Source organism: Pagrus pagrus (genome assembly GCF_965226575.1).
Source record: "Pagrus pagrus genome assembly, chromosome: 15".
Lineage (NCBI taxonomy): Eukaryota > Metazoa > Chordata > Actinopteri > Spariformes > Sparidae > Pagrus > Pagrus pagrus.
Window position 1 is genome coordinate 17967066 of NC_140199.1, and position 17980 is coordinate 17985045.

The following is a 17980-nucleotide window of genomic DNA, read 5'->3' on the forward strand; positions in this document are numbered from 1 at the left end:
TTTAATTAACACATGAAGGAGTTGGTTCTCTCTCTGCTGTGAGGTATGTCCTGGATAGACATGAGATCCCCAGGGTCTTGGAAGTAAGGCTGTCATGTAGACGTGACATTGCTCCTGACACACTTACACCGAAAACTGACTAATTAACTAAGCAGCTAGTTAACTAAATGCACACAAACAAATTGTTAGCTCGCGGGATGAAAATATTTTTGAAAAACAGCTAAAATCAAAGTATCTAAATTGTCTTAATTGAAAGTAGTGAAACCCGAAGTGACTTTTGCACTTATTTTGGACAAGAGTTTGTCTTGATGGGAGTGTCTGGTTGTGACATCAAAGTGTGACCCAAGGGAGAGAGGCAGGGACACTTTGTAGAAAGTGGTAGGTAACCTCAGTGTGTTTTATTGCACTCTCAGGAACTGACCTGCCGGGAGGAGCTGCTCACTTTGCTGCTGTCTCTGCTGCCACTGGTGTGGAAGATCCCTGTGCAGGAGGAAAAAGCCCCAGGTCAGTATTACACAGCAATACTCACTCTTTTACTTGTTTGTGTTTAATATTGATGTTAACAGCTCATACATCACAAATCCCAGCTGTCATAGCGTGTGACTACTTCCTGGTTTGTAACTAATGATATCAATTTACATACTTCATTTTATGAGTTTAAAATATGCTGTGTATGACAGTTGTCTGTGATTTGCAAAGTGTGCAGGAATATCGTGTAGACTGCATTTCATGGGCCTGAAATGTTCTCTAACTTTGTACGTGTATATATGTGTCCCGTCTTCCCTCTCTTATATAACTCTTTACCAACTATTAAGGTCAAGCAATGATTCAGCATTAGGTTTGGTGGTGTGAAGGCAGAGGAATGTGTGCACATCTCTTAGGCTCTAAATGGCGATGTTCTTATCAAGTGACTCATTTTTATTTTTTAAATTTTGTGTGAGATGGGTGATTCAGTTGTTAATCACTGTAGTCAATGTCTCCATTATTGTTGAATCTTACGAGCAGTCACACAACAGGAGAAGACTAGTTGTTGCAGAGGCCTATGACCTCAGGATGACACCGGTATTTAGTACAGGACTGTTGATCCTCTCTAACATGGACCCTAGACATATTTGCTTTAATTAATTCCTACTCACTGAGTGTGTTTTAATAAACAGATTGGCTGCTGACATGCAGCTGAGGTTTATGTTACGCATCATACGTTTTGGGAAATACAAAATTCCTAATTGCAGGACACAAAAAGATGTTAATTCTACATGACTTCAAAATACAAATCAGATTTGGTGTGCCTTAAAATAACAGTGTTTATTTATATTTGGTATTTAGGCCTTTATATACATCCACAAGGAAAGTGACAGATGTTTCTGTGTGTCAACAGATTTCACCCTGCCGTCCCTACTGGAGGTATTCCTTAGCCGGGAGGTGAAGGCCGCCCCTCTCAGAGCAGGACAAAAGGCTGCGACAGATGAACAGAACTCGGGGAAGAGGTCCCGTGTTGGCAGCGGCACCTGGAAGTCTCGAAGGTCGCGCAGGACAGCGCAGCGATACTCTGTGAAGGATGCTAGGAAGTCCCAGGTTTCTACCTCAGATTCAGAAGCCAACCCCGAGGACACAGCTGCCTCAGGCCCCGGTGGTGCGAGGAGCCGGAGGTCGCACGGCTCCACCATCAGGGTGAGCTGTCAGCATCATCGGTCAGAAGCCTCACAATTAACATCCACCGCCACCACCGCAGAAAACATGAGCGCACCGTACCCACACCCCCGAGCCCCTGGGTCCCAGATGATGGACACAGAAACGCTGACAGACCCAGCTGCAATATCAATTTTCAACCGCATGGAAAACTCGCCCTTTGACCTCTGCCATGTGTTGCTTTCACTGCTGGAGAAAGTTTGTAAGTTTGACATGAGCATCAACCACAACCCCGGCCTGGCAGTCAGTGTCGTACCTACTCTCACTGAGATCCTGACTGAGTTTGGAGATTGCTGTGGTCCAGGGGGAGGTGGTGGAACAGGAGCAGAGGAGCTCGCTGGAGGCTGGACGGAAGAACCCATCGCACTCGTGCAGAGGATGCTTCTACGCACCATCCTGCACCTGATGTCGGTGGATGTGAGTCAGAGTGAAACCCTCCCAGATAGCCTGAGACGCAGCCTGACAGACCTGCTGCGAGCCACCCTCAAAATCCGGAGCTGCTTGGACAGACAGACTAACCCTTTTGCTCCTCGGCCTAAGAAGACCTTGCAGGAGGTCCAGGATGACTTTTCATTCTCCCGCTATCGCCACAGGGCACTGCTGCTGCCAGAGCTTCTAGAGGGAGTCCTACAAGTGCTGCTGGGCTGCCTACAAGCTTCCACACCCAACCCCTTTTTCTTTAGCCAGGCACTGGAGCTCATCCATGAATTTGTCCAGCACCGTGGCCTGGACCTGTTCGAAGCCACAGTGCTGCGGCTGGAGGGACTCAGCAGAGCCAGGGACTCTGAAGTAGTAGGTGAGGCTTCAGAGAGGCTTCGAGGTCTCATTGCAGGCGTCTTCAAGATCATCAGCGCTGTCAAGAAGGCAAAATCAGAGCAGCTGCATCAATCTGTGTGTGCCCGCCGCCGCCACCGCCGCTGTGAATATTCCCACTTCCTGCATCACCACAGAGATCTGTCAGGCTTGCCTGTCTCTGCTTTCAAGCAGGCTGCAAGGCGCAACCCCTTTGAAGAGGACGGAGAAGGCAAGGAAGGGATGGAGGGTGACGCAGTGCGTTACCCAGAGCGCTGCTGCTGCCTGGCTGCCTGTGCTCACCAATGTCTACGATTGCTGCAGAGACTCTCCCCCAGTGGCCCAGCTGTGTTGCAGGTACTGGCTGGGGTGCAGGCTGTTGGAATCTGTTGTTGTATGGACCCCCGCTCAGTCGTAGGACCCCTGCTGCATGCCTTCCAAGCTCCAGGTCTGCGTAGCTACCAGTCTCATGTTCTCAGCGTCCTGGGCAGACTGATCCTAGACCAACTAGGTGGGGGGCAGCCCTCAGAGAAAGCCAAGCTGGCCTCCTGTAACATCTGCACTCTGGACAGCAGCCAGCTGCCAGGCCTGGAGGAGACTCTGCAGCACGGGGATCATTCAGCCATTTCTACCAGTCTGTGCTACCGCTCCCAAGGTATCCTGCCAAGTGGAGGGGGGGCAGAAGACATGTTGTGGAAGTGGGATGCTCTGGAGGCCTACCAAGAGCTAGTGTTTGGTGAGGACTGGCAGCTGAGCCAGCAGGTAGCTGGCCATGTGTGCCACCTGACCCTGCGGGGGAATGCTATAGTGCAGTGGCAGCTCTACACACACATCTTCAACCCTGTGCTGCAGAGAGGGGTAGAGCTGGCCCACCATGCCCAGCAGCTGGGCGTTTCCACTGTCTGTACTCAGGTCTGCAGCTATCACACACGGTGCCTGCCTGTGGAGGTCCTGCTCATTTACCTACAAACCGTACCTGCCCTTCTCAAATCAAGGTGAGCAGTTTTACATTATTTAATAATGTATTTGTTCTTCATCATCCATCTTCAGTTTGACAGCATCAGGGTTCTGCCAAAGATGGGTTTTACATTTTTAATGTTTTAGGTAGAAAAACGTGTATCTGCAAGCTGTTCTGGGGTTAATTAAATGTGCAGAAGCATCAATAATCTGTGTTTAGACTAATCCCTTGTCACATTAAAGCGGCGTTTTTCCTGGGAGCCCCCTGCCCTGCAATGTTTCAGATGTTGCCCTGCCCCAGCACACCTGATTCAAATGAATGGGTCGTTATCCGGTTTCAGCAGAGTTTGATGACGAGCTGATCATTCGAATTAGGTGTGTTGGAGCAGGTTAACATCTAAAACATGCAGGGCAGGGGGCTCCCAAGAAAAGGATTGAAAAACGGTGCATTAAAGTGATGCATGTGGTTGTTTTGGAAAACATTTAAGCAAAGTTCTCACTCAAGGAATGGATTCTGCTCCTTTTATACTATCTCACAAAGCAAATATAATCAGCCAGGTCAAAGCTGGACACCTAATCCACTTGGGCATTGTTTGTCATTAGATATGTCTCTCCAGGTCATTGCTAATTGATGCTAATCCATTATTTATTAAAGCTTTGTAGACTGAATGAGAGATGGAAGATTATTGACTGGTTATGTAACACTGTTACGTGTAGATTAGTCTGGCTAAAGCAGGTGCTTGTGGTCTTTGTCCCGATAAATTTAACACAATTGTGCTGAAATTGAACAGTTAAAATACTGCATGAATTAGGTTTAGTTTTGCTTTTAATATTATCACTGAAAATTGTGTTCTCAGCTGTGAGACACTCACAGATAAAGCGTGTGGATGTGTCTGTCCATGTGTTAACCCTGGCGACCTGTCTAGGTTGTATACCAGCTCCTGTCTAATGCATGCTGCGATAGGTTGAATCCCCTTGTGACCCCTAACAGGATCAGTGGGTATAGAAAATGGATGGCTGCATGCTTTGAGACAGTCTGTCAGCGGTGGGGCTGATAGGTTTTCTTATTAAAATTCAGAGTATGGTGTTCTGCTGTCTGCAGGTTTGACTGGCATTCAAAGTCTTTACAGCTGCGATGTCATCTGAGCTCCTCAAAAGACACTTGAGACTATATTTAGGTCCTTATGATTATGTAAAAGGCATCATTACACAAGTCTTCTCTTTGGATGAATCTCACTTCTGGGAGTGGTGTTCTACCCTTAGTTAACATCAAAATTTTGTTTTTATTTTTCTAAACTATGTACCTTCTATATAACTATGTAACCTCATTCATATAACTCGTTGCACAAGGGATGCACATTAAATACATGTTTAGCTCATGATTTGTTTGTTAATGATAAACAAATAATCAATACTTGATGAATTTCATTGATGCATACCAAATGTGTAAGTAAGGCAAGAGCCAATACTCCTTCTTGATTTCGGCTTTCAAAAACAGGCTTTCACCCACACTGACCGCACATCGGCAATAAACAACAATTCGAGTTGTTGCCCTTTAATGCTGCTAACAAAACAAAATTGATAAATGGATGAATACGCAATAACCATATGGCCACGTAATTATCTTGTGTCATGCCTCATCATTCTTTGTTGTTTCAAAACAGCTCTAAGAATTCCACTTTGTGCGTGCAACTCAAATGTAATACACAACTGTTAATATGAGTTTAAAATAAACATTTTTCAGTATGTCTGGCAACCAAAATGCAGCAATTCCTGCACAGTAAGATCAAAATGATGAATTGTAGGAGGATGCTTAGTAAATTACTGCTTCTGAACAGGGCGAGACTAACCATCATGCATATACTGTATGTGGTCAATCTCACCAGGTTAGACTATACGGCTCCATCTGGTGGGCCAATTACATAAATGATGGTTGTTGTTTTGGTTTTTTTTACATGGATGTAAATGAGGAGTAATTAATCAATTCTATACGTTCATAAATTGTATCTATTTATTATTGTACGTAAGTATGTATGGATTATTTAAATAACCTCCACAGAATACCCAAAGTGAAATAATCACTGAAGTAAAAGTTAACTCAAAAATTAAAGGGATCATTAATCCCCATTTTTCCATCTCAGCCTTCTCTCAGACTTTTGAAATAACACCCTATTCACATGAGACTAGTATAACCAGGGGACTTCCAGAAATGTGTAATAATTGAGAATGAAGTCTGTGATCTTAATTTGTGAAGTAAAATTGCCACGGCATATTACTTATCATATTTCATCAAGCGCAGTGGTCCCGTGATAATATAGGTCCCGAGTGAATCGGCATGTCTGAGATTTGGGGTTGTATTTGTTTGTAAACATCTGTTTTCAGTTGTCAGGCAGCTAAACAAGCAAGAAATTTGATTGAGGCTTGTAATCTGTTGAACAGCAGTCAACAGCTGTGCCGTGAGATCAGTTATATTGACGTTTAAAAGTGATGCCAGAGAGGATGAGGAGCAACAAAAGGTTTTCATATTCAAGTACAGCCGCAAAGCATCTGTTACTTGATCTAAATGAGCTGCAAATCTGTATTTATGCTTTTAACATGTGCATAAACCAGGCGAATCTACTCTAAACTATAATAATGTTGCTGCTTAAAAATTTATACTTGAAAATCACCTCTGAAAGTTGACGTTACACAGAACTTTGATATCATATCCAGGAGATAATGTCAGGAAATGCAAGTAAAATACAGACCTGCACTACAGGAACACAAATATGGGGTGGTAATTTCTAAATCACGAGGTCCCCTGGCAAAACTAGTCCCGTCTGAATAGGGCTTTAGTCGGCTTTCGTCTGCTTCAAAATGTCTCCAATCAGCACATTCAACATAATCAAAGTGTTATTTAGCCAGATTATCTCTGGAGGCAAATATCGACTTGCAGCCGTAGTGTATTCATTGACTGAGAAACATTTACACAAACTGAAAATGTAGATTGCATGCCTCCTGCCGCCACAATGTGAATTCTGGTAGTTGGGCCGACGGCTCAGACAGTTGTATTAAAGTGATCCCATCCTTTACCTAAATGGATCAACTAATGCTACAGAAGTGGTTTTACATCTGCTTTCATACAGTGAACACATTGATTTAAAAACCTGGTAACAGAAAAAGTTGTTGCTGCAAGATACAGCTAAAGACATCGTCTTCATCATCTTGTTCTGCTCCTCTTGCTTTCTGCATAACAGAACTCCACATTTTTCAGGCGCGGGTATAAAATATTCAGGGCAAAGCTAATGAATAGTTATCCTGATGGACTTGCACACCACTAATGAAAAGAGGAAATGTTCTGAAAAAGCAGAATTAATCAACTCCACATTCATTTAATGGATTGCTGGGGAAAGGTTTGAATTGGTAAAAAATCAGCAAGTTTCTAATCTATTAATATATCTATTTCATGCTCTGGTCTAAAAGCCTCATCTGAACATCTGTTTCAGTTCCTTAACGTACTTGGTTGACAATCCCACGCTGAGATTATAGTGTTTTTATTCTAATCAGTGTGTAATGGCACCAGGCCTCAGGAGAGTGTTGTTTTCTCTTGGCAAATGTTGATTTAACCTTCACTCAGAGGTGACGCATTATACTTTTAAGGTAATTTACCCTGCATTGTAATAGCCTAATTTATTATTTATCACAGCTTCAACCAGTCGTAAACAAATTTAAAAGGGTAAAATGGCAGCTTTGTTGTGCTGAGTAACGTAGGATTCACATTTGAATAACTTTGACACATTGTGACAGAAATGTATCTTTGAGTATGAAAAAAAACAAACAGAAAACACGAGATAACGAAGCAACTGCATTATAGTAAGTAGGAATGTGTGTTTATGTGCAATGTCAGTGTCCTTCACAGTTAATTTAGCATGTTAATAGAAGTTGACTAATTTATTTAAAGGTGTTGTTGTGCCCCGGGGGAAATCATAACTGCTGCCTGTTGGGAGGAAATGAAATAAGTAATGGGAGGAGTGTGACTGTGTGAAAGAAGTGGCTTTTCTTCTGATTGACTAGTTGTAGAGTTTGTTAGATGACACTGAGTGGTGCCCTTTATTTTGATTGTGAGGTGAGTTTAAATGTGTGCAGTTCATCTACCCTTAATCCTTTTCGTGGCCAATGAGAGGCACATTTATAGCTTTATTCCTCCTTTTATGACCCTTATTTAATTATTATTTTCTTATTGTGTTGCTATTATAATATTTTAATTAGCAGGTTTAAAATTATACATTTGAAGTTGTTTTATCTTTTATTGATACATGTATTTACCTGATTAAATAAAGGTTATAACATTAAAAAGCTGAATGGCATAGTGCATTAAAATATGAAAGAAAAACTGAGTCCAGCTAATTGTCCATATTTATATTAAACATGTAATGCTGTGACAAGATACAAGGTGCAAGGTTAATTTATTTATCATTCCACAGCACAGGACTGTACAAGGAAATTCAAGTTGTAGTCCTTTATGCTGCTAACAAAACAAAAATGGATGAATACATAATAAGCATATGGCCATGAAATCATCTTATGTAATGTCTCATCATTCTTTGTTGCTTGAAGAATTCCACTTGTAAACACATTGGATTAGTTTTATCACAGTTGTATGCCTTTTTTAAAACTCCAGGTGGCAGCACACAGTAAGTAAATAAATAACAATAATAAATAACAAGTAAATAAAACAGTTGTAACTCAAATGTGACATACAACTGTTAATATGAGTTTTAAAATAAACATTTTTCAGTATGCGTGGCTACCAAAATGCAGTAATTACTGCACAGAAAGATGCATTTTGTGTCCATTTTCTGATCTCTTTGCTTACTTTTCTAATATTTTCTCTTCCAGGGTGATCAGAGACCTTTTCGTCAGCTGTAATGGCCTCAATCAGGTTACCGAGCTTGTCTACCTGGACCAGACCCGCTCTTTGGCGCTGAAGGTGTTTGAGACTCTGATAATAGGCACTGGGCACCAGCAGGCTGACGGGGTGCTTCAGGAGCTCGAGAGCGCTGATGCTGAAGAAAGGGAGGCTATCCTGGGCCTGGCTGAGGAACTTGGCTCCCGAGGGGCTGGAGAGGGCCCGCAGAGCCTTAGCAAGTTTTACGAAGGCCTAAAGGACGCGTATCCACGCCATAAGAGCAGAAGCGGGCAGGGCCGTGGACCAGGACGCAGCAGAGCAGAGACCCACCTTCATGTTATTAATCTCTTTTTGTGTGTGGCCTTCCTCTGTGTCAGCAAAGAGGCTGATTCTGACCGGGACTCAGCCAATGACTCTGAGGACACTTCAGGGTACGACAGTACTGCCAGTGAACCTCTTGGCGGCCGACTGCCTTACCTGTCCCCAGACAGCGTGGCTTTGCCCTCCAAAGAGCAGGTGCGACGCGCTGCAGATGTCTGGTCAGTGTGTCGGTGGATCTATCTGGCCAGCCCCTTGTTTCAGAGGCAGTTCTTCAGGCTGGGCGGACTGGATGTCTGCTTGCGCCTCATGGCCATGGTTATTCAGAAGCTTTCCTGTAAGACGAAGGATGGGAAGGCAAAGAAGAAGAGGGATGTAAAGGGCAAAGGTAGCCCCGAGTCCATAGCCCTGGCTGCTTCGCCAGGACTGGATGATACAACTCATGATTCTCCTGACACACTCTGCAGCAGCTCAGCTGAGGGGAAGACCAAAGATCCAGCAAAGAAGCTGGAGGAAGAGTGGCAACTACAAAGTATTCGTCTCCTTGAGGCCCTGCTGGCTATTTGTCTGCACAGTGCTAACTCAGCCCTGCAGAGGACAGAGCCTGAGCTCTCTTATCAGGTATGTAGCTTAACATCATATCGATCTGCTAATCCCTGACCACATCAAACTTCTACCTCAGCTTCAATTAAACTGTTGTGTCTCCTCTCGTCTGTAGCTCCAGTCAGTGGAAGAGACCCTGTTTGAGGTGAGAGACCAGCTCTCTCGCTCAGGTGTGGTGAACTCTGACCTCGCTGTTCCTCTGTTTGACTCTCTCCTGAGAGTGGCCTTGGCAGAGGTGTCGTCCAGTCCTGATCCCCCTGAGGAGAAGACAGACAGGGTGAGTCCTGCCTTGGGAGACACTGTGAGTGAAGTTACTGCACCTTTTATATTCTCAAGTTTATTGAGCTACTCGTGTATCAAGAAGTGAGTTCAGGTTAGAGTCAGTCTGCCATCAGACACTTGATTCCTCTGCAGCTACAGCAGGTGCTATCCGTGCTCATCACGGTATTAAGCTCTTGGCAAAATCTTCCTCTCCTAATCTTCATCTGTTCTGCTGGACAACCTCCACTCAATAAATTGAAGTTTTTCTAAGAATTAGTTCTTATTAAGACTAAATGTTTTTGTTTGCGCCTTATGTGCAAATCCTCCTCTCATACAAACAACTACTCAATCCTTTCTGCCTGCTACCCAGCATACACTATAGTTACCCATGAAGTGAACGCTGTGACAAATTAATTTGCCACTAATGGGTTTGAAGTGCTGACCGTAAAAATGTGTTGCATGTCATTCACCTGTCTTTCCCCCAATAATTATGTGCCCAGAAATAGAAACTAATTGCAATGAAGCAAGGAACAAAGTGTTATATTTGTTGTTTATAATTAGTTTCACTGATTTTTGATTTTTGGCTCATTTGCTCTGTTTTTGTGCAGTCTTTGTCGTGCCCTTTCATTAAAAAAGTTCTCATTACTAGTTTCAACAAGGTGGCAAACGGGTAAATGCTTCTGAAGGTATCAGGCAGGGGTGAGAAATAGCGAGTGTCAAGAGAGATCACACAATTTTTAACAAGCGTATGTGACCAGAAAATAAACTCCAACTTGTTGTGTGCTCCCCAATGATTTTAAATTATCTTCCATCATGCCCACTGAGCTGCTGTCAAAGCGACAATTATGGCCCAGACTACCGACAAATACAGGCGTTAGCCAATCAGATTAAAAAAAATAAAAAATGAAATTGTGTTCAGTCACCGCATACTGCATGTTTGGCTGAACACCATGGCCAAATATAAACACCAGTGGTGTTTATTTAGACAGCAACCCTACGATGAAAGGAAGACCATTTTCGGGCCAAGCGTCATCAGGCATCAGGGAGGTTGCATGTAGCCGCTCACACTATGTTGCTAAGCAGCCGTTATCTGCCTGATGTACAACAAAACAGCGGCCGTAAATAATGACAGCCCTTGTTTAGACTAAGCAGTGGGTGCAAACATGAGCAAGCAGGGCCTCATTTTGAAACGGCAACAGCTCACTTTGTTTTAAAGATTTTTACTAGTTAAACATTCAACAGATGTTTGCTAGAAACATCTGGCAGGCAAAATTGAACCATGACTAGCGTTGGCCCACAGCCCCAACTTTGGGCAGCCTTTCCCTATATGGTTAGGAGAAGAACAAAATAAACAATGTGCAAAAGGTAATTTTCTTCTGGCTGTCCCTCTAAAATCACATCCCTTCTGGTGGCGAGTGCCTCCCATCTCACAGCCTCAGATGTGTTTTTCTCAAGTCTTAAAATGCCTGTCTGACTAAGCCTGTTCCAACACAGGGGGATTTAGCTTTTTATATAATAGATTTACCTGTTTCCTAACAGCTTAGTTCTTTCTCAGTGAGCCCAGCAGAGTGTGATGTTCACTTAACCATTAAAAAGCATGCGCTGTGAAGCTCAAAGATTAGTCTTCCACCACAAAGTTTGTCCACTGAAGGTCTTCTCTTTGAAACGCTCACCCACAATTGAATATCAAAGCTGCCCAGTTATGATATTGAAAGGAGTTGGGGTGTGTGTTACAGTAAGCCTCTTCTTTGAACCGCTAAACGGTTTAGAATTCCAATGTTTACTCGAGTGTTTGTGTGTAAATGTGTGTGTGTTCCCCTACGTGCACATATGATGACTGACTTCACATCAAGGAACTGGGCTGTGTGAGCACAAGTCAGCTGATATTTGTCTTATGACCAAAATCTTGTATTTTTTTCCCCCCTCATCACTTGAAAACATTTTGTTGGCAATATATTCGCTGTATTAGTGGAAGGACTGCCGCTTCTTGTCATGCCTATTATGCTTTAGTACAGGGCTTGTTTACAAACAGGATTGGGTAAGTTCTTGCGAAATGAATCTCATTTTACCGGCAGCTTGACCGTTAACTCTTTCTCACTCCCTCTCTCTTGCTCACTGTCTTTCTGTCAGAAGCTCCAGGTGTTGGCAGAGGGGGTGGCCCCGGCTGGTGATCTGTCTGAGGAGGTGGACGAGGTGCAGAGCTGTGGCGTCAAGCCCCCGGGGGAGGAGGAGGGCTACGACGCTGACAGCGAAAGCAACCCTGAGGACATGGCCAAACAGGAAGAGGGTAGGTCCACACTGCCACACACACACACAACCTTTCACTCCCACTTACTCCTCCTTAAGGATCCACAGCTACTGCAAACACCTGACATCTCAACATAATAGCAGCTTAGGCTGGTGTTTGCACTGCTTTAAGTCCTGTAAAGATCTACGGCCGGTTCATTTTTCACCCTTTCTACTTCTCCTGGGTTATTTTAAGATCGCTGTAAATCACTTTTACGAAACGTACTCCGTCTTCTCTGCCATTTGTTTTTATTGGTAATAAATGTCAACAGACTAATTGTGATGGATTGAGAGTTCATGTTATTGCTTTCAACCTCTAAACATTTTGATTTTTAACCTTGGGAAAGCTTTCTTTCCCTGCGCTTGAATTGGTTAATTATTGCATTTGTTGAATTATTGCACATTGTTCTGCTTCCTTATATTCACTGAAAGTTATGTTAAAAAGCATCATCATGGTTTTTAAGCAATTTACAGTGTCAAACTAACCACTTCCTCCTTCGGTTTGCTGCGGAGAACATTTTGCAATAATGAGTGGCTAGTTTTCGGTGCGCACATATGACATGGCAGAAACAGCCTCTTGTGTCAGCTCTGCCTCTTCGCTCTGCTCTCGCCAGGTTCAGAGCACAGCCCGATTACACCCTTTTTTACTTTTTCATCCCCTCAGAATAGACTCATTGTTTCAGGTTTTTTACAACTGTAGGCAACTTCACTCTGTGGCCTCATGAGCTGGATCTTGTGACTTAAAGTCTCCATCAAATGGAGACTTTAACTTCCTGGAAAACTCTCATTTCCTGAAATCAGGCTTTACGGCTGACTTCATGCTCATTACTTCAACTCATGCAGTTGCAATTTTTTGGAAATTACATGTCCTTCCCCTCACATCAACTTATGTCTCCTTCACATTGACCAACCTGGTTTTTGCTTTGGTTAAAGATTAAACTAAAATCTATTGCAAATCTTTAGCTAAATGAATGTTGGTACTTGTGGTTTTGAAATGCATTGTTCCAGTAAGTTTAGGGCTGCAAACAAGGATTATTTCATTATCAATTAATCTGCAATTTTTTTTCACAATTAATCAATAAGTAGTTTTATTAGTAAAAATTTGAACAATACTCAATTTCCCAGAGCCCAAAGTGACGTCTCTCACCTCCATCAAGAAAGTTGTTTTCACCTGTGTCTGTTTGTTTGTTGGTTTGTCAGCAGGATTTCACAAAAACTACAGAAAATATTTCCACAAAACTTGGACTAGGGGTCGGTCTCGTCCCAGAGTAGACCCCATTAGTCTTTGGGACAGATCCAGGAATGTTTTACAGCATTTTTGTTAATTTCTCAGGGAACAATGCATAGATCTTGATGAGAAAAACTTGGGTATTTAGGTGGCTGGGGGACTGTTGGGCCTTGGTGTAGGTATGCATATCTAAGCCTATCACAGTCCTGCATCTTTTAACACAAGGCTTTCCTCTTGATGTCCAAAATAAGATTACTTTGGCTCTGATGAATGCAGTCCCCTCACAACCCAATGCATTACATGACTCACACTATGTCTACATTGTTATGAAGTCTATAAGTTTCTTAACTTAACTGTACACTTTTAACAGCTGCCTGCATTCAGTTATATGACTTAGAAGAAGAGGCTCATTGAAATGATTTGGTGAGATAACATTTCCTTTCCAAAAACCACAGCAAATTGATGATGTGAAATGGTGGTTTGCTGCTGTTTAGTTCAACCTCAGACCAAACACAAGCATCTAAATTTCCCACAAGATGTTATTTAGTTATGCTGTGTTGGCAGTCTGTGTAAGTCTCATTTATATTTACTGAAAGCAGCATGTGTCTGGATGTGTGAGTGTCAGATGGAGGCAAACTGCGGAGCTGTGCATGGGGAGAGAAAGCGAGCTTCATTAATAAAAGGAGGTCCCAGAAGCTGCGCGAGAGCCTGCTGGGCTGCTCTCCTGTAAATCATGAGGGGGACTCCCATGCTGCTTTGAGACTGAGCACAAGACTGAGGCTAATTCATTTTTATGAGCTGCCTCTAAGACGGGAGGTCGGAGCTGAAGCAGGGAGAGCCTGTGGATCATGAAGCAACACGGCCTGCTAGTGTGTGTTTCTGTGTTTGGCATGAGGTTCTTGGGTCTCTGATGTTGTATGTGTGGATGTTCTCTCAGGAGTGAAGGTGGAGTCTGCTGTGCTGCGTGAGTTTGCGGCGGTGGCGGAGGGGCCCGGGCGTGGCGTGCTGCTCTTCCCGGAGATCTGCACAATGGAGCTGCAGCTTCTCGCCACCGGCTCCCCGGACCTGGAGGTTCTTAGTCATGTGTTTCACAGCCTGCTGGGTGCAGTGCACGCCAACCGCCGCAATGCTGCTTTGCTCTACGACCAGGTCAGACTGATCACCACTTCCTCTTTGTGCTGCTCTTAATCGACTCAACAGTGCATATTTGTCTTACTCTTCCACTCAACTCTGCTCTGATGAGTGTGACTGACCCCTTGTTCTGGTCCCCACAGGGAGGAGTCAAAACCATCCTGTCTGGCTTTCACAACATCCTCAGCCAAACAGACCCCTCCTTTACAGGTTTGTTATATCTTCTGGCTTGTTTGTTGGCTTGTCTCACGCTGTAGGATATTATTCATGTGTGACATCAAGGGGATAAATACTGGGTTCGCTCAGTTTTCTGTGTTTCTTAGATGTTTTATGCTCCTGCTGCTGACATTTCGTCTGGGTCCTCAGGGTTCAAACGTCACACTCAGTTTGAATAATTTGAATATCTCTTGGAAGAGTCTGTACCCAATGGATTTATTGTATATCATGGAATTTTGTTTTTTAGATTATTTGGCCTTGTGATTGTCATGTGCAAAATCTAAGGAAGACAAAATTGGATGCACCCTGTTTGCACAATTGGTTGCAACTTTCATTTTGCTTCCAACATTTTGACCTTTTTGTAATGGCTAAAAGATCGCAAACAATATGGATGTAATCAGTAATTATTAGGGACAATTTGTACACAATCCTCAGACTCCATATTTGAGGTATTTTGTCAAACACTGATGTGATCATCTGTGGCCTTTTTCTTTACCGTTGATATTTGCTGCCGAGTGTTTGTGCCTGTGTTGTTCTGGTGCATGCCCAAGTGAAGGAAAACTGTTTACGTAATCTACTCTTCATTGGTCTACATTCAGATTGCCAGACTGTGCTAGTGGAGCTGCTGGTTGCCATGGTGAGCCAGCGAATCACAGCTGAGGAACTGGCCCTATTGATTCGCCTCTTCCTGGAGAAGAACCCACCTACTGTAAATAGCCCTATCAGTCACTCACATTGCACTGTTAGCTTACGTTCAGGGTGTTGACACTGATAGCTTATGCTCACAATGTCAGGGCATTCAATATGTCAGCAGGAACGAGAACTTATTTTTTGTTAGACATCCTTCCTGTCACACACTCTTCACACTTCTTGGTTCTTTAAAACTCATCAACACATGAAGGTCCCCTGGGCCCACTTCAGTCTATATATAATTAACACCAATGTGTGCAGAACAGATGTGATGCTACAACTTATTTCCACAGGTCTGTGTTTAATTGGAATCCGGCAGCAGACATCGTTTATAACCTGTCTCCAAGAAAAAGGTTCCCTTAAGGGGAAGAGTTATTTTTAACCATGTGAATGTAATGACATGTGACCTGTGGTTTCCGTATGTTAAAGTGAGACACATCAGTGGCTCCAGGGCCTTTTTTTTTTGTTTTCACACACACAACGTCACAAATATTTGGGCAAAGTGTTTTCTTTATCAAATCTAAATGATAGAGACCGTCCTTTCACTTTCTCATTTCTTTGTCACCTGTCAGGAGGTTTTACTGAAAGGCATCCTACAAATCGTTGAAGCCAACATGAATATGGAACCTCTTCACTTCCTGACATTTCCAATAATCCTCGGGGCCTCGACGCCAGGAGGAGTGTCTGCCGGTTCCAGACAGAACGGTGCTGCTGGAGGGAAAAGTGTTGGTTTGCTCTGGAAGGGCAAATTGTCTCCTGGACGCAGGGAGGGGGATACAGAGTACAGACCAAGCCACCTCCATTCCTCTCCCTGGCACATTGCTCCGCTCCACTTGCCCCTGGTAGGGCAGAACTGCTGGCCCCACATGGCCAGCGGCTTCAGCGCCTCTATGTGGCTGAGGGTGACGGAGCAGGAGGAGAAGGACGGGGAAAAAGATGAGGGTGAGACACAGATCCTTCACCAAGATACTTTTTTTAAATACGAACTTCTTTTAAAATTCTTTCGTTGTTGTCTTTCAGAAGAGAGTAACCCTCCTGCAGCTGAATCTCACCATGGCACCTCTCAGACTGGGACGAAACTAGTGGAGGAAGGCCTCATTCATATTCTGTCCATGGGCTCCAAGGCACTGATGCTTCAAGTGTGGGCAGACTTCTCCACAGGCAAACTCACATTCAGGTGATTTTCAGTGTAGACTACAGTCTCAAAGATGTTGTATGAAGAATGGGTTACTATTTCTTAAGTATTCATAGTTTATGGACCTTGAAGTATCGTAATGTTCTATTCCCCTCAGGATTTGTATAGACCCAAACGATGAGATAAAAGCTGGGCTGCTGGCGCAGGCAGACTCTGGTGAGGAACTACTCAAAGCGGGCCAATGGCAACACCTCGGCCTCACTTACACCCAGCAGCCAGAGGGCAAGAAGAATATCCATGGCCGTGTGATTGTGTGGGTGTGTGGCATCAGGTGAGGAACATGTGTAACCATAAGCGGAAGAATTAAGGTTTAAATCTGGGGCCTCATTACAGAAACATGTCCTTACTGCTTGTCTCTTAAGTTTAAAATATAGGATATCCTATCTCAGACCTTGTATCTTAACTCAATAAGTCCCAACTATAACTATAAACTTAATTGCTCGTCACGCCTGCATCTGTTTAGAATTTATACAAGTCATGCACGGCTGTCTCACTTCACATGTCACTAGCTAGCTTGCTATAATATGCAAGAAAGACAGGTCAAAGCTAAATTCCTATCCTAAGATAATATAGGAATTTTTCCTGCATGTAGTCAGGAAACACTGGTAACACAGAAACATTTTTCTGTAATACAGAAATCCTAAATATAACCCGAGACTGAGATAAGATATGATTTGAGACTGAGGACATTTCTGCAATGAGCCCCCTGGTGATTAAGTAGCAGTTAACCTTTATTTAACCTGCTCTCTGTTTTAGGAAATGTGAGGTTTCTTTGGACTACACTCTACCCAGGAAGTCCAGTTTATCATCTGACAGCAACAAAACCTTCTGCATGTTCGGCCACTGTACGCCATCATCGGGGGAGATGTTGAAGCAGGGCGGACGCTGGAGTATGGGCACTGTGCTTCTCTTTAACGGTAGGACTCATGTTAACTTTATCTGACTGGAATCATGTGTCCATAAGCTCTCGGATACTTAATCCCAGTCATCATCGTACTCTACATGCATATGTGAAATCTATATTAATCCTTTATGCAATCGTTTCTGTTGGGCCTCAGTGCTGCTCCCTGGTGGTACATAGATTGCCTGGGTCTTCGGTAATCAATGTATTTATTAAAATCAGTACTGCACACAGTGTACATAAATGTACATTTATAGTTTGTAGTTTTATTTTAAAAGCATATCTTGTCGAGTGGCTGTTAAAGTCTGTTGCTGCCGTGCTGTAGATTCTCAGCATTCTCTCGAGAGGCTTGCTGAATACTTCTCTTGTTGCCTCTAATTGGCTGTGAATGGCTTGCCTCTAGGCCATCTCAACCTGTGAACCCATCTGATGTCTTAAGACAAGCTTTAGCTTCTCCTCTGCCATTGGAATTCATCGTAGGTAGCAGCGTCTTCTTGGAAAAGAAGGACTGCGAGATTCAACAAAGTTTGATGAAAACAAGAAATAAAACATCAAGGCTCTGCCATGACTCCTCAAGGGTCTCGCTTTGCATCACATTACGTGTTATTGCCATCTGGGTTATTGATGGAAAAATCTAAATCATTTACATGTGGAGTTGATTGAGCGTCCAAGTTTGATTTCTCACAATCCTGTTTCTTCAGCTACCAAATAACAGAATATTTGTGGGGGGTTTTTTCTCATTAGGGCAGCAGTAGTAACTCTGCTTGCCTCCTTTTTCTTTCAATCATTTTATTTTGACTTTGTGCCAGTGCAAAAATGATGTTT

At 43.4% G+C, this 17980-nt stretch overlaps 1 protein-coding gene across 11 annotated transcripts in view; it reads left to right on the forward strand.

The window, feature by feature from the left end:
- The window catches only part of lyst (lysosomal trafficking regulator), a 67501-nt gene that overhangs the window by 23544 nt on the left and 25977 nt on the right, over positions 1-17980 (forward strand). For 6 of the 11 annotated variants that reach the window (XM_084375722.1, XM_084375728.1, XM_084375727.1 and 3 more), the window contains 11 exons: positions 414-504; positions 1379-3476; positions 8317-9265; positions 9363-9548; positions 11639-11795; positions 13960-14171; positions 14297-14363; positions 14969-15078; positions 15632-16236; positions 16352-16525; positions 17011-17171. In XM_084375722.1, the coding sequence (XP_084231848.1) occupies positions 414-504; positions 1379-3476; positions 8317-9265; positions 9363-9548; positions 11639-11795; positions 13960-14171; positions 14297-14363; positions 14969-15078; positions 15632-16236; positions 16352-16525; positions 17011-17171 (4810 nt within the window). The remainder of the gene's footprint in view (positions 1-413; positions 505-1378; positions 3477-8316; positions 9266-9362; positions 9549-11638; positions 11796-13959; positions 14172-14296; positions 14364-14968; positions 15079-15631; positions 16237-16351; positions 16526-17010; positions 17172-17980) is intronic. The other 5 variants (XM_084375732.1, XM_084375723.1, XM_084375726.1 and 2 more) reach the window with 5 other exon arrangements.